This window comes from Lynx rufus, unplaced genomic scaffold (assembly GCF_022079265.1).
Source record: "Lynx rufus isolate CCGP_SWC_20201006 ecotype Redwood Valley unplaced genomic scaffold, mLynRuf1.p SCAF_9, whole genome shotgun sequence".
NCBI classification, from domain to species: Eukaryota; Metazoa; Chordata; class Mammalia; order Carnivora; family Felidae; genus Lynx; species Lynx rufus.
Window position 1 is genome coordinate 56,957,511 of NW_025814897.1, and position 13,724 is coordinate 56,971,234.

The window sequence follows — 13,724 nt, forward strand, 5'->3', positions numbered from 1 at the left end:
CATTTAACCACATTTAAGAGATGGTGCTCATTTGGGGTATGTTGTCTCCCAGGCAAGGAAAATACAAAATTGTTTAATTCATTTATGTATATACATACATATACATAAATATCTATTTTCATGAATATATGAATGAGTTTTATTGACATGTAATTCACATCCCATAAATTCCACCCATTTGAAGGGTAGAACTCAATGGTTTTCAGTATATTCAGAATTGTGCTAATACTTGCTAAAATTTTAGTATTTTCAGAGCCACCTGGGTGGCTCAGTTGATTAAGTGTCTGATTCTTGATTTCAGCTCAGGTCTATATCACTATTCTTGGGTTCAAGCCCTACACCAGGCTCCTTGCTGACAGTGCAGAGCCTGCTTGGGATTCTCTCCTCTCAAAAATAAACTTTAAAATTTTAGTAAACACTTCAATACTTGTAAAATATATAAGTTTCCCACTTTCCCTTTATTCTTCCGTAAATTATTTGTAAAGTGACTTAAAATTTAAAAGATATGGTGTCTATTGGACCTCGATGGTAAATAGCGATGGCTAGTCTTCCTGTCGTATTGAGGGAAAACCAGTGAGGAAAGTTCCATCACCTCTGTTCCTCTGTCCCTGATGGGAAAGCGGTCCCATTGCTGGGTCTATGCTCTCCCTCTAAAGAGCAAAAATATTCTCAAAGACAAGGGAAGCCCTCTACATGGTCAACAACTTACAACTCAACACTCCAGCTCCTCTGATTCACCACACAAGACTGGCAGGTACAGGCTGGTCATAGGGGCAGTCCATGGCCAGCCAGTGAGGGTGGAGGGTGAGATGAACCCATCACAGCAGCACTCCTCCAACAGTGGACAAAGGCCCAGCTGCACCTGGCCGGCTGAGCTGCTAGTACAATACAGGACTGAGCAGCAAAGGTGTGGTCTCATTTCAATTTCAGAGCCACTGGAGCCTCTTACTTGTAAAAATTTGAGCTTAGAATAAGTTGTTCCCAATCTAGGGCTTCATGTCACTTGTCAAACCCGAAGTAGGATCTTGAGATAGCCTAAGAATTTTCCAAAGCCTAAGAGAAATCATACATTCCTTCCTCTAATATGTATCATGTGGGCTAAAGTTGCTATAAAATGAAATTAGTGACACAACTAGCCCATTGTAGGGATGTTCAGATTAATGGAATGTTTACAGCAAGCTCAGGGAATGTAACAATTTTCTCACCAGTCATGCTGCTTAACAAGTTATACATGTAGCTTTTGATCAATAGGGAAATGGTTTGTTTCATGGATAAAATAACATCAAAACCTCATGTCCCTGAGGAGGAAAAAATAGTAAGAAAAACTATTTTTTTAGGTTGAAAATGTTGACTCTAAATGATACTTAAATGACTTACTGCTCTGGTGTTGGCAGGCCCTAACACAGAACAGCTACATTTATACATAGCAAACTCAGGGCTCAGAAACAACCACTAGGTGGGATGTGGCATGGTAAAAGGCCAATTTTAGCACCTGCAGAATGTGGTAACACCTGATCAGCTATGCCCACTTCCCAGCAGAAGCAGAAAGCCGTCTCTATGGTCAAGGCCCTTAGGATGGGGAGAATCCAATACCATGAAGTTAAGCTACTAATCATTTCTAAGAGGATTTGCTTAAGTACTAATAGTAACAACATCCAGTACACTCAGAGGACTTCCTATGGGTCAGGCACTGTGCTATGAAATCACATGCTCAAGGCTGAGATGACATTGATGGGCCCATGCTCATACTAAGAAGTTAACCTGGTTTTGAATGACTCTGGCTGGAAGGCCTGGGCTCTCAGCTGTTGTCTCTAGAGACAGTACACTAGATGATATGTTACAGACAGGTATTGTTAGATCTTCAACTCCAACACACTGGAGAGATACTGATGGGAAAGATTCACCAGTGCCTGTGTCAAATTTGAATCCAAGTCTGACTGCAAAGCCCAGCATCTTCCCACGTCTCCTTTTTAAAGCACTCTGCAGAAAAAGGTTATCCCCATCCCCACCAGGCTTGTACATTCCTGTAAGCCTTTGTCTAATTTCCCAATTAGATGAGACTGGCTGACTGGAAGTAGGGGCTGAAGGTAACAGACTCCACACATTATCACTCTGCTGTGGGATACAGCAGCCTGTGACAAGTGACCTTTCTGTCTGGATGCTGACCCCCCCCCCCCACCACCACCAAGAAACCCCTTACCCATTGTCCTCTGGTGCCAACAGTTTTTGTACTTTCCCTGGTTCTCCATATTGAGTGTTGTCCATTGATCTGGGACCCTTGCTTGGCCCCTGGGCCTATTCTCAAATTCTCACATTCCAGCTTTCAGCCTCCCTTTCTTCACCTGAGTAACTCAAGCTTTACACATGCACACTAATAACCTGCTACTTTATTCAAGGCATCTTATTCTTCCCCAAGCATCTACTTTGGTACTTATTTCCTGCTACAGCACCCCCTGGCGGGGAGTTACATAACAGTATGACTGAACCCCACACACCAACTTTCAGTTTTAAGTGGATTGGAAGTTAAGGAATTTAATCACCCCATCTAATATACAAAGACCTGTGACTGGCTGTGCCAGTACTAGATACTGAGGTCTTAGATGACCAGGACTGCCTTAATCTGTTTCTAGCACCAAATATTCTCGATGCTTGTATTAGCTGAACTAGTTTCACAACAAAAATCCCCTCACAACCAAATTACAGAAGTCCAAAAATACAAGAATTAAATAGCCTGGCTCAACATTTTCAGTAAAATTGCAAAATGCCATTAGTTTTACGCATAAAGGATAAATAAGACTTTATGATAGCTGCCTATACTGCATTAGATTTGGGGGTGGGCACAGACTCACTTAATCAAGGCACTCAAATCTCACTTTACTTGTATATAGTTACTGAGGAGGCCCAATACCAGGCTTGCCTGCTCATAACCACCTCACCCTCAGCCCTTCCCAGAAAACTTTCATCAGCTTGAGAAATTGTCACCTCAAGTTGAGAAGCATGGGGAAATAAACATTCATTTTTGTATTTAGGCTCTGCTTCCTAATGATACAATACATTCCACTCCCTAGAACACAGTAAGCAGTCATTAGCACACTAGCTATCCTAGAGGTTAGAGACTTCCAAAGGGGAGTGTCTCTACTAAAAACTGAAAAAACAATGAGAGGTTACTTCTAGATAAAGTAAGGATAAACATCAAAAGCCCCTGAAAGGGGGAGGGCAGAGACACATTTGTCACTGTGTTCCCAATGTAACTCAGGCACTAGTCACGTAGGATTTTCCTGCCAGCCTGTCCTGCACTAGTTTCACCTGAAGAAACTAGGAGAACTCAATTTCTTAAAGCCCATAAACAGAAAACGCTTCAAATATGACAAACTGTAGACATGTAAATGTTCTTCTAGAGTGTAACAGCTCAGAGGACTGAGCATAGAAATGTGGATTCTAATCACAGCTCTATGCTGCTTAGGAAAATGTATTTCAGCATTTTAGGCTCTTCAGTAGCACAAGCAAATACCCTTTACACTTTAGAGGTACTCAGGATTAAATGAGAATTATGTAGAACACTACCTATAGTGTATAATGACCCAAAATATAATGGAATGGGCAAAATAAAACACACTCATTTTCTATGTGCAATACAGATTCCCTTATACATCAGAGGAAAAAAAGCCATCTTAAACATATCCCTCTTCTAAACCTGTAACACCAAACTGCAGGTGAATGAATCAAAGTGCTGTCCTATTAACCATCAGCCTTCAGCTTTCACCAGATTTATGGGATATTGGGTCTGGTTAACTCTGCTCGGCTCCTCCTGTTCTGGCTCCTGCCTCATAAGCACAGCTGAAACCAAGGATTTCCTGGCAGCCGAAAGAATCAATCAAGGAATATTCCCTTGGGGCAATAGAATTATCAGTCCAAATAGTGGACCTACAGTCCATTCAGGCCATGCGTCTTTTTTAAAGATTTTATTAGAGGTCTTTAGAGAGCAAAATCCAAACTCCAGATCCAGCTGCCAAGAAGACCCTGAAACAGAATAAAGCACAACAATAAGAACAGAATCTTCACCTGAATATTGGGTTCTTTCATTTCCCATTTAGGGTTTGTGTGAATATTTACACAGAGAACACCTAGAACACACAAGAGGTGCTGGGCATAGAAGAGGCTTGATGTTACTATTTTAACTGAAGAGGCTGCTGAAGAACAGGCAACTAATAACTAACAAGAGAGCCTTGATGATTTTAAGCAAATAAAGGAAAACTTATTTCAAACACAGTAAACATAGGAATTTTTTGAGAGACCATGAGCAGGGGACAGGGGCAGAGGGAGAAAGAGAATCTTAAGCAGGCTCCATGCTCAGCATGGAGCCCAACACGGGGCTCGATCCCACAACCCTGGGATCATGACCTGAGCTAAAACCAAGAGTCAGACACTCAAATGACTGAGGCTCCCAGGCACCCCAACACAGGAACTTCGTTAAGATATGAAAGGCAAATACTCCTTCCAACAGAATCCCTGGGTAAATAGGCCTCTGGATCCAACCTGTGTCGTAAAGCAAGTATAATCTAATTTTTATGTATCAAGTGCTTACCACAGTGTGGGATATAGAATTATTAATAGGAAGACAGGGAATAGGGTCTTACTCTACCCCAGAGGTCCCTGGAGACATACCTATTATGCCGTGGGTACTGGTTGAGGCATGGCAGGAGGCTCGGGTTTCCCACCTTTCTGTTCTGAGATGGGGGTGGTGGGAAGGATCTCATCTTTGGGTTCCACAATGCTCACATGATCTGGCAGGGGCTTCTTAGGGCCAATCTTACCACTTGGGTCCCAGGGAAGCATGATCTTCACTTTGATGCCCAGCACACCTAGAAGATGCCATAGTTAGAATCTAGCTGGGGCTGCACCGATCCCATGATAAGACAAGACAGAAAGAAGAGGACAGGTTACTCAAGCACCCCTGGGTCTGGTCCCTTCTCAGACAAATGCCTCTAATCAATCAATGAACAGGACACTTTTGCAAAAGGAACCCATGCGCAGCACCACAGAACGTGGCACTGACAAGGACCAAGAGCAGGATGTGACCTTTCTGACTCGTCATCGTATCATCACCGAAGGGTACACAGGTGGCTAAGAGCAAACCAACTCTCGGATCTGACTGATCTCAGGAATTCTCACAGTTCAATACAGCACATTAATCAGTAAACCCAAGGAGTGTCAACATGCTCCACTACTCCCAAAATGAACTCCCCAAACACTGCGGTGTGCGTGGAAAGCACATCTATCTGCTAAAAGCCCTTTGCCCCAAGCACTCCCAGCTGCTTACCCTGTCTGAGCAGCACATGGCGCACAGCAGTATCAACATAGTAGTTAACAGGGTCCCCGCTGTGAATCATCAGGCCATCCACAAACTTCATGGATTTAGCCCTCTGTCCTCGGAGTTTCCCAGACACCACGACCTCACAGCCTTTGGCCCCACTCTCCATTATGAACCGCAGCACACCATAGCAGGCCCTTTGGGAGAACAAGAGACAGATACCCACCTATCATCCCCAAAGATAGGGATTGTTCAAGCCCACCACACCCCACCATGTTAAAAAACAGATACAAAAAGCACAAGACTTATTAGTCTGCACTATCTTCGACGTTCCTTTAATGGGGAATAAATTTGACCAGAGCCTGGCAATTCTCCTTCATTCCCATCACACCTCATCTTAGGCTAATTCCTTAGGGAATATTTACCAAATCCTTCTAACCACATGCTTCCCAGCCTTGGTTGCACATTAGGATCGTCTCAAGAAGATTAAAATAGAACAAAAAAACCTGTGAAGTCTAGACCTCACTCCAGGCCAATTAAACGGTGAGGGTGGTAAAACTCAGCATTTCACAATCGGGTAAACACTCAGTTTAAGAACCCAGAAGTACCCCAGTCATTGAGTGGCTCCTTATCTCCAGAATTCACGTTCATTAGGAACCCTAACTACTAATGTGGGTTCCTAGCCACCTTGACTAGAGTGCTGGAAAAAGAGGTTTCTAGGCTTATACATTGACAGTAAGCCTTAAAATATCATGCCCCCAACTCGTTTATCACCGCATACCCTGGGAAATACTAATTGGGAGAGCTAGATGCCACTTTAGACAGGGAAGGGAAGGTAGGACCCAGCACTCTAGGACCTAGGCCCCTTTGCATCATCTCATGTAACCACCACAAAAAGGAGAGGTGGATGTAATGACCCCCATTTACAAATAGGAGATCCGAGGGTCAGAAACTCAGTAAGGCTCAGGTCTCAGAACTTCCAAGTCAAACTTCTCCGTGTACAAAAAATTACCTGGACCAGGTTGCTGGGCCACACCCCCACTTTCCACTTCAGTGGGTGGAGACTGACAAGTTTTATTTCTAACAGGTCCTCTGATGAGGACAGTGACGCTGGCCCAGGGACCAAGCTTTTGAGGACCACGGTTCTAAGCGGTGTGGCTGGTACTCAAACCAGGCAGGCAGCCTTTTTTAGAAGTCCTGCCTACAGCCTTTCCTGCTACCTATTTCCCCATCAGGTCAACGTTCCTAAAGCTCAGCTCTCATGTCCTTCCCCTGCTGAAAAACCTGCCAGGGCTCCGCATGACGTACTGACTGAATTTCAAACACCCAAGCAAGGCTTTCCGATAACTTCACAAATAGTGAAACTACACAAAGAACTCCTACTGAAATCTTACCAGTAGGCCCAGCTCCAGAGCCATCTAGCCACCTCATGGCTTTATAGTCCATCCCTCCTCATAGCACTATCTACATACATACATACATACATATATACATACATACATACATACAGATAAGCTCTCCCATCAGGACTATGTCTCACCTCTTTATAATCCCTGCACTTGATGGATCTGAGTAACTTCAACAAGAATCCTAACTTCCTCTCCCTGGAGTTCCCTAGTCATTAAAAGGTTCAAGACACTTACCTCCGCACAGCGAGGCCTCCTAGGAGTTTGTAACGCAGAGACTCTGCCTGGGCAATAGCACACAGACCTCTTGTGGCCACTTTTTCAGCATAAAGCTTTAAGAAGGAAACAAGTCACAGCCTTAAACCAGTGTTTTCTACAAAAAACGAGTTCATTCATCATGCCAGCATGTATCACTGTTGGCATCCCTCAAGTACTAAACACTTCTGCTACCCACGAGTAACATGCACTGTGATATAGTTCGAACCTTTCCTTATTGCCCTCCCACCCCTAGCTCCTTCTACGGCTACACCAACTGACGGGGTAGCCAATCCATTATACCATTATCATACCCAAACTTAATGTAAAAATCCCTTAACCACCAGAAATGAGAACAGGCCTATAAACTGAAGCCCACTGCTTATTAAGAGACCTTCAACAAAATACCACTCCATTTATAAAATTTAGTGATCATAACTAAGATCTACATGACGTTAAGAGTTTATAGAAGTACCACCCTAAATAACCATTTCCAGGACCACAGTTATCTCTGGCGTAAGCCAAGATCACTCACCTCTACACTGCCCTCAGGAAAACCAAATCTCTTCTGAACCACAGCGGTCAATTCTCGGATCCGCCGGCCCTTCTCACCCAGAACATTCTGCGTCCTTAGGAAAATAAAGAGATAGAATTTACAACTCTCACAAAATTCCGGACATGACTTTAAATCTTATATGCATGTGGTAGTAAAGTCTCATTCATCTGACACAAGGATATATAAATTCTAGATAACAAGAACTAGAATTAGATTTAAAATGCCGTTAATAAAAACTGTACATTTACTAAGGCCAATTCACTGGTTGTCCCCTTAAATTTATAGAATACACCGTCCTAGCATATACAACTACAGGTGATAACCAGGAAAACTGAGTCTTCACCTGGTGGCCAAGATGATGATTTCTGTCCTGGTTGGTGTAACTCGGACCTCAACCCCGGAGTAGCCATCTTCAGCCAGCTCCCGCGTGAGAAACTCGTTCAGTTCGGCTTTGAAGATGCCATCAGCGACAAACTAACCAAAAGATAAAACTTGCAATTAGAACATGGATGCAGGGTCACTTTTTCCTGCCTAGTCCTTCTGCCAGGGCCCCTCTCATCAAAATTCCACACCTCTAACAACCAGCCCATCACCTCTCTATTACCCTTGTTCCATCTGGAACGGGGCAACCCTTCTCAGACAAATGCCTCTAGGTCGTCCTTTGGAAGTTACTTTAACCAGAGGGCCCTTAAAACTGCCACAGAACGCGGCACGAAGTAGGGGCCCCCCGGACAAAGAGAAAACCTCCAGTCAGACTCGTCATCTTCTCTTCATTGAAGGGTTTTTAAGACGTGTTTATGTGGATGTACGTATACATGCTGAACGGAAAGCTGCCCTGAAAGGGCACATTTACCACTCACTCACTCGGAACAGCAGAGACACTAACTACCCTCGGAACTGGTGAAAATACAGTGACTTAAGTAGTCCCACATTGAGAAAACTTGGACCATCAGAAGAACCCCAGCCACGTTATCTTGCGGTCAAGTACCTGTGGTCTTACAAAACTGGCAAGTCCTAACTCGAAAAGTGTGTGGATCTACGAGATGTTATGCACACACAAAAACGACAAGCTGCCTCTTTCTAAAGCAAATGGGTCTTTACACAGTTCTCACCCACGGAAAAGCGAAAAGTTAAAGCTCGAAAAGTTCAAGTTCTCCCCGGGTCTCCTTCCTCTCTTCCTCCAGGAGTTTCCTTTGGGCCCCAGACGTAGCAAGAAACTGACAGTAGCTTTTCCAATTGAGGTCTTTGGGATCAGAAGGCGGCATCCTGCCACGAATAAAGCACGAAAACGCTGCTCCCTCTCCTACCCAAAGCCACAGTGTGAGCCGTGGTGGGAAATGGCTCACGCTCCCCACAAAGCATTCGTTTAGTAAAGCTATCTGCCGACCAAGAGATGCTCACAAGCGCTTTCTCCGGCGCAGGAGGGGCGCCCGGCGCTCATCTCTGCTCTCTGCCCAGAAGCGGCAGAAATGTCTCGCTGCCTGACTTCCGCCGCCGAACTGCGCTCGCCCGGCTCGGGCCCCGCGTTCCATCCGCCGCCATCCGCAGCCCGCGGGAACGCCACGCCGCCACGGCCGCTTCCCGAGGCAGGACCCAAAGCCGTAAGTCTTGCGAAGGCATCGCCACAAGCCCCGACCCGCGCGGCGCCACGGTTCCCCGGACCGGCCCTCAGAGTCTCACCTTCCTCTTCTTGGAAATTTGCACCGCCATCTTGCTGCCGCGCACCGCCGAGAGGAAAGGAAATGGCTCGCCGGCGGAAGTACGTATAAAGGGCGCGAGCGACGACAAAGAACTGCGCGACGTCAACGCCTGTGGGCCCTCCTGGGAATTGTAGTTTTTAGGAAAGCGTTAAAGGGGAGGCGGGGAAGAAGGGTAATGGAGACCCCTATAGGCAGAAACAGGAAGAGTAGCAGATCAATCAGAACTTTGGAACTGCAGGGGAGCTTACAGTCCAACTCTCATTAGCTTAAAAGTGAGCAACGTGAGACACAGAGATGGAAATTACAGTTACAAGGTCATACAGCAACAGCATGGAATCCTGGTCCCTACACTGTTATACACTGTAATAAAAAGTCAGCTGAAAGCCCTCCATGAAATCCGTTTAGGTGCCCAGCTCTTGCAATCTGTGACCATTTCCTGTTCCAAATGATGACACTAATAATATCTAATATTTATGAAATATTCTAGGGACCGTTCTATGCCCTTTATGTTATGAACTCATTTACCTGTACCTTACTTCCATAAAGTCCGTTAAAACTTGTAATGGAAGTCGCAAAAATAATGGTTCGTGGACTCACAATTATTCTTCAACTAAAAAATTTTCCCCTTACATTTGGAAATTTTCAAATGTACAGAAAAGTGGAAAGGATTGTGCATATGTGCATCACCAAGGCGCTCCAATTGACCTTTGCCGTATTTGCTTTATCAAGCATCTATCCATCCCTCTATCCACCCAACAGTGCATCATTTGATGCATTTCAAAGTAGGGGCACCTGGGTGGCTCAGTCAGTTAAGCATCTGACTGCGGCTCAGGTCATGATCTCACAGCTCGTGAGTTTGAGTCCTGCATCGGGCTCTGCGTTGACAGCTCAGAGACTGGAGCCTACTCTGGATTCTGTGTCTCCCTCTCTTTCTGCCCCTCCCCCGTTCACATTCTCTCTCTCTCTCTCTCTCTCTCTCTCTCTCTCAAAAAATAAACATTAGGGGCGCCTGGGTGGCGCAGTCGGTTAAGCGTCCGACTTCAGCCAGGTCACGATCTCGCGGTCCGGGAGTTCGAGCCCCGCGTCGGGCTCTGGGCTGATGGCTCAGAGCCTGGAGCCTGTTTCCCATTCTGTGTCTCCCTCTCTCTCTGCCCCTCCCCCGTTCATGCTCTGTCTCTCTCTGTCCCAAAAAAAAATAAACGTTGAAAAAAAATTAAAAAAAAAATAAACATTAAAAAAATTCAAAGTAAATTGCAGACATCAGCACACTTCACTCCGAAACACCTCAACAACAGTTCCATTGAGAAATAATTGATATACATCACTGTATAAGTTTAAGGCATACAGTTTTATTTACAAATATTGTGGAATGATTGCCATTGTAGTTCAGCTAACATCTATCATGTCATATAGATACAATAAAAAGAAAAGGAAGAAGAAAAAGTTTCTCTGTGATGAAGGTGGGTTTTTTTTTTTTGCAGATGCATTGCATTTTATTTAATTGTGTTTTTTTAATTTGAATTTTTAGTTAACATACACTGCAATATTGGTTTCAGGAGGAGCAGTTTTATTTTAAATTTGAATAGTTTGCCTACACTTAAAATCAGGACATTTCTCTGTAAAACTATTTTAGGCTTCTCTTAAAAATAGATCTAGCAGAATACTAGGCCCACATTTCCTCATGCAGCACTCTCCTTCCCTGTTAGATGGCGAAGGGCTTTCCAATGTGCCACAGCCCCTGGCAGCTTCGCTCATTTATTGTCTGGCCCTAGAAGCCATCTGAGCTTTTCCCCAGCACTAAAACAACTCCGATGCAAAGATCTGTCCTACAATCACAGAATTACCAGAGTTCTGGGGGGGGGGGGGGAGCGGAGCAGAAAGACCAGGGAAAATGAAAAGAAATAGATGAGCCAAAGAGATAGTTAGGCTGTGAACCCATGTATCTTGGTGATGGATTGCGGTTGAGGGGGGAGTTGAGAATGATACCCCAATTTCTGATGCCAGCAGTGGGTGCTTAGTGACAACCCTCACTGAGATGAGGCACCCAGGATCAGGCTTTTTTCTCCCCGGGTCATCTCCCTCTGCTCCTCACTCCCTTCCTCATCCAGCTCCATGGTTTGTTGATTCGGTGGTGCCAGGCTGATAAAACATCCGCCCTGATGAGTCTGCCTACCTGACTTTTCTGTGCCCTCACACAGGACCTGGGTGCTGTGGGACAGCAGCAGCCTTGCATGCTGGGGTCAGACTATTTTCTCGTCCAGATATGCCCCTCATTCTCCCACGGTGCCTGTTGTAAGTGTTGCCAGACCAGAGCCTCCCCTCACTCTCAGTGATCAGCTTCCCTCCTAACCCCTGCCCCCGGTAGATTGTACAGGCAAGAACTGCCCCTCACCCGTCCTGCGATTGTGTGTGCCCTCCTCCCTGCTCAGGAAAGAGACCCTCTTCTTGCCCAAGGTCAACCACCCCTCTGTGTTCTGGTTCAAGTTTAGTTCTGTTCCTTTGAGACCTTGCTCTAGCAGTCATGCCTTCTCTTTCCTGTGATACTGTTCTTTTACTGGCTCTTTCCTTCCCCGTGCTAAATATGTCACTTCTCCCTCGTTGATCCCATAACCACCACACCTCATTTCACTGGGTTGGAATGGCCTGCTTATGTCCCACTAGACCGTCAGGACCAAGCCTGTTTTGTTCGTTATAACCAGAGCTTGGGATATGGCCTGGCTCGAGCCCAGTGTCAATAAACTTTGACGAGCAATCAAAGCAATGCATGAATTCTGGTTTTAGATCCTTTCCTAGTAGCATGGTTCATACGAATTTGTTTGCAAGTGCCATTTCTGAACCAGGCTCTGGAGACTCAAAACTGAGCATCAGACCATGGCAAGTTCTTGGAGGTAAATCCACCCCAAGGCTCCACGTAGCTCCTCAGTGACACTAGGAGAGGCTGCCTGCCTGGGTATTGTCCTCTGGTTCCAGAAGGAAGCCCGTGAAGGGAGCCTTTGTCTTTATCATGATGCCTTACATTTTATCTAAGACCATTATAAGAAGATAATGTATTACTCAAAATAACACCACAGGAATAATAGTGGCCACAATACGCTGACCTCTAATAGAAACAGGGTCTGTGAGGGTGCCTTAATCTCCCCTGGGACATCCAAAGTATAACCAAGGCTCACTGTGTTGAGCCCCCAGTGCCACAGAAGTGTCCTCGGAACTTGGAAGAGGGAGCCGTGGGTGGGAGAACACATATGGCCTTTTGGCCATGCAGGCCATGCCTGGGCTCTGTGAGTGCCACACAGATACCGTCCTGAAATTCCAGAAGACCAAAGGTGTGGTTTGCCCTGGCATATATCCATGGAGGTAGGTGCAAGAATGCTCATTATGGGTCACCTGGGTGGCTCAGTCAGTTGAGTGTCTGACTTCAGCTTAGGTCATGATCTCATGGTTCATGAGTTTGAACCCACCATTGGGCTCACACTGCCAGTGCGGGGGGCCTGCTTGGGATTCTCTGTCTCTCTCTCTCTCTCTCTCTGCCCCTCCCCCACTTGCACCCTCTCCACCATCCCCCCTGTCAAAAATAAATAAACATAAAATAAAGAATGCTTGAGGTGGCTCAGGCAGTTGGATGTCCAGCTTCGGCTCAAGTCATGATCTCACGGTTCGTGGGTTCAAGCCCCATGTAGGGCTCTGTGCTGACAGCTCAGAGACTGCAGCCTGCTTCGGATTCCGTCTCCAGCTCTCTCTGCCCCTCCACCGCTTGTGCTCTGTCTCTGTCTCAAAAATAAATAAACATCAAAAAAATTTAAAAAAACAAAATAAAGAATGCCCATTATAGCAGTGTTATTAATAGTGAAAACATAAATTAAAAACAGCCCCAAAACTGTAGGGACATGGCTGTGGAATATTATGTAGTCATTAAAGAGAATGAGGTGCATATACGCATAGAGCACCAAGAGATACTGCTACACCAGAAAAACAAATTGCAGAACAATATGGACTGTGCAATATCTTTGTATGGTAAAATAAAATATATATGCATATAGATACATCGAAGGATCTCTACCCAACTGATGGAGAGCTAAACCTACTTCTGGGAATGGAACAGTATTGAGGGAGGTGAAAGGGCTATTTACTTTATTGCTTCCCTTATAATAAATATATATATTCATTACTTGTGAACTTAAATACAAATAACAAAGAAAAAAAATGCAAGGGCCACATACATTTTGGATTTCTGACCACACGACCACTTGTGAAACAATGTGAATGCCCCAGCCTCCAGCACCAAATGCCATAATCCTTTCTTCTGATAGTTTAAGGTAAAGAAAAAAGTTTCTTTTCTTAAATTCTAAAACTGTACTGTCCCATACAAGTAGCCACTGGCCTCACGGGGATGTTGAACACCCGAGATGTGGCTGGTCAGAGTGAACAGCGCTGTAAGTATACGATGCACACCAGACTTCAAGGTATATATAAACGAAGAAATTCTCATTAATAATTTT

The 13,724-nt window shown here is 45.0% G+C and overlaps 1 protein-coding gene and 2 non-coding genes across 3 annotated transcripts; all 3 read right to left on the bottom strand.

Annotated features, from left to right (window-relative positions):
• Positions 1-982: 982 nt before the first annotated feature.
• RPS3 (ribosomal protein S3) lies at positions 983-9,267 on the bottom strand. The gene is made up of 7 exons (XM_047070905.1): positions 9,209-9,267; positions 7,872-8,002; positions 7,508-7,601; positions 6,955-7,049; positions 5,321-5,508; positions 4,666-4,862; positions 983-4,020 (listed from the first exon to the last, which is right to left on the bottom strand). Exons 1-6 carry the CDS (start codon positions 9,236-9,238, stop codon positions 4,669-4,671), a joined length of 732 nt encoding a protein of 243 aa, XP_046926861.1. The 5' UTR covers positions 9,239-9,267; the 3' UTR covers positions 983-4,020; positions 4,666-4,668.
• LOC124506559 (small nucleolar RNA SNORD15) lies at positions 4,967-5,111 on the bottom strand. The gene has a single exon (XR_006960809.1). It is a non-coding gene; the product is annotated as a small nucleolar RNA SNORD15 (small nucleolar RNA).
• Positions 8,159-8,307, bottom strand: LOC124506560 (small nucleolar RNA SNORD15). The gene has a single exon (XR_006960810.1). It is a non-coding gene; the product is annotated as a small nucleolar RNA SNORD15 (small nucleolar RNA).
• Positions 9,268-13,724: the final 4,457 nt, after the last annotated feature.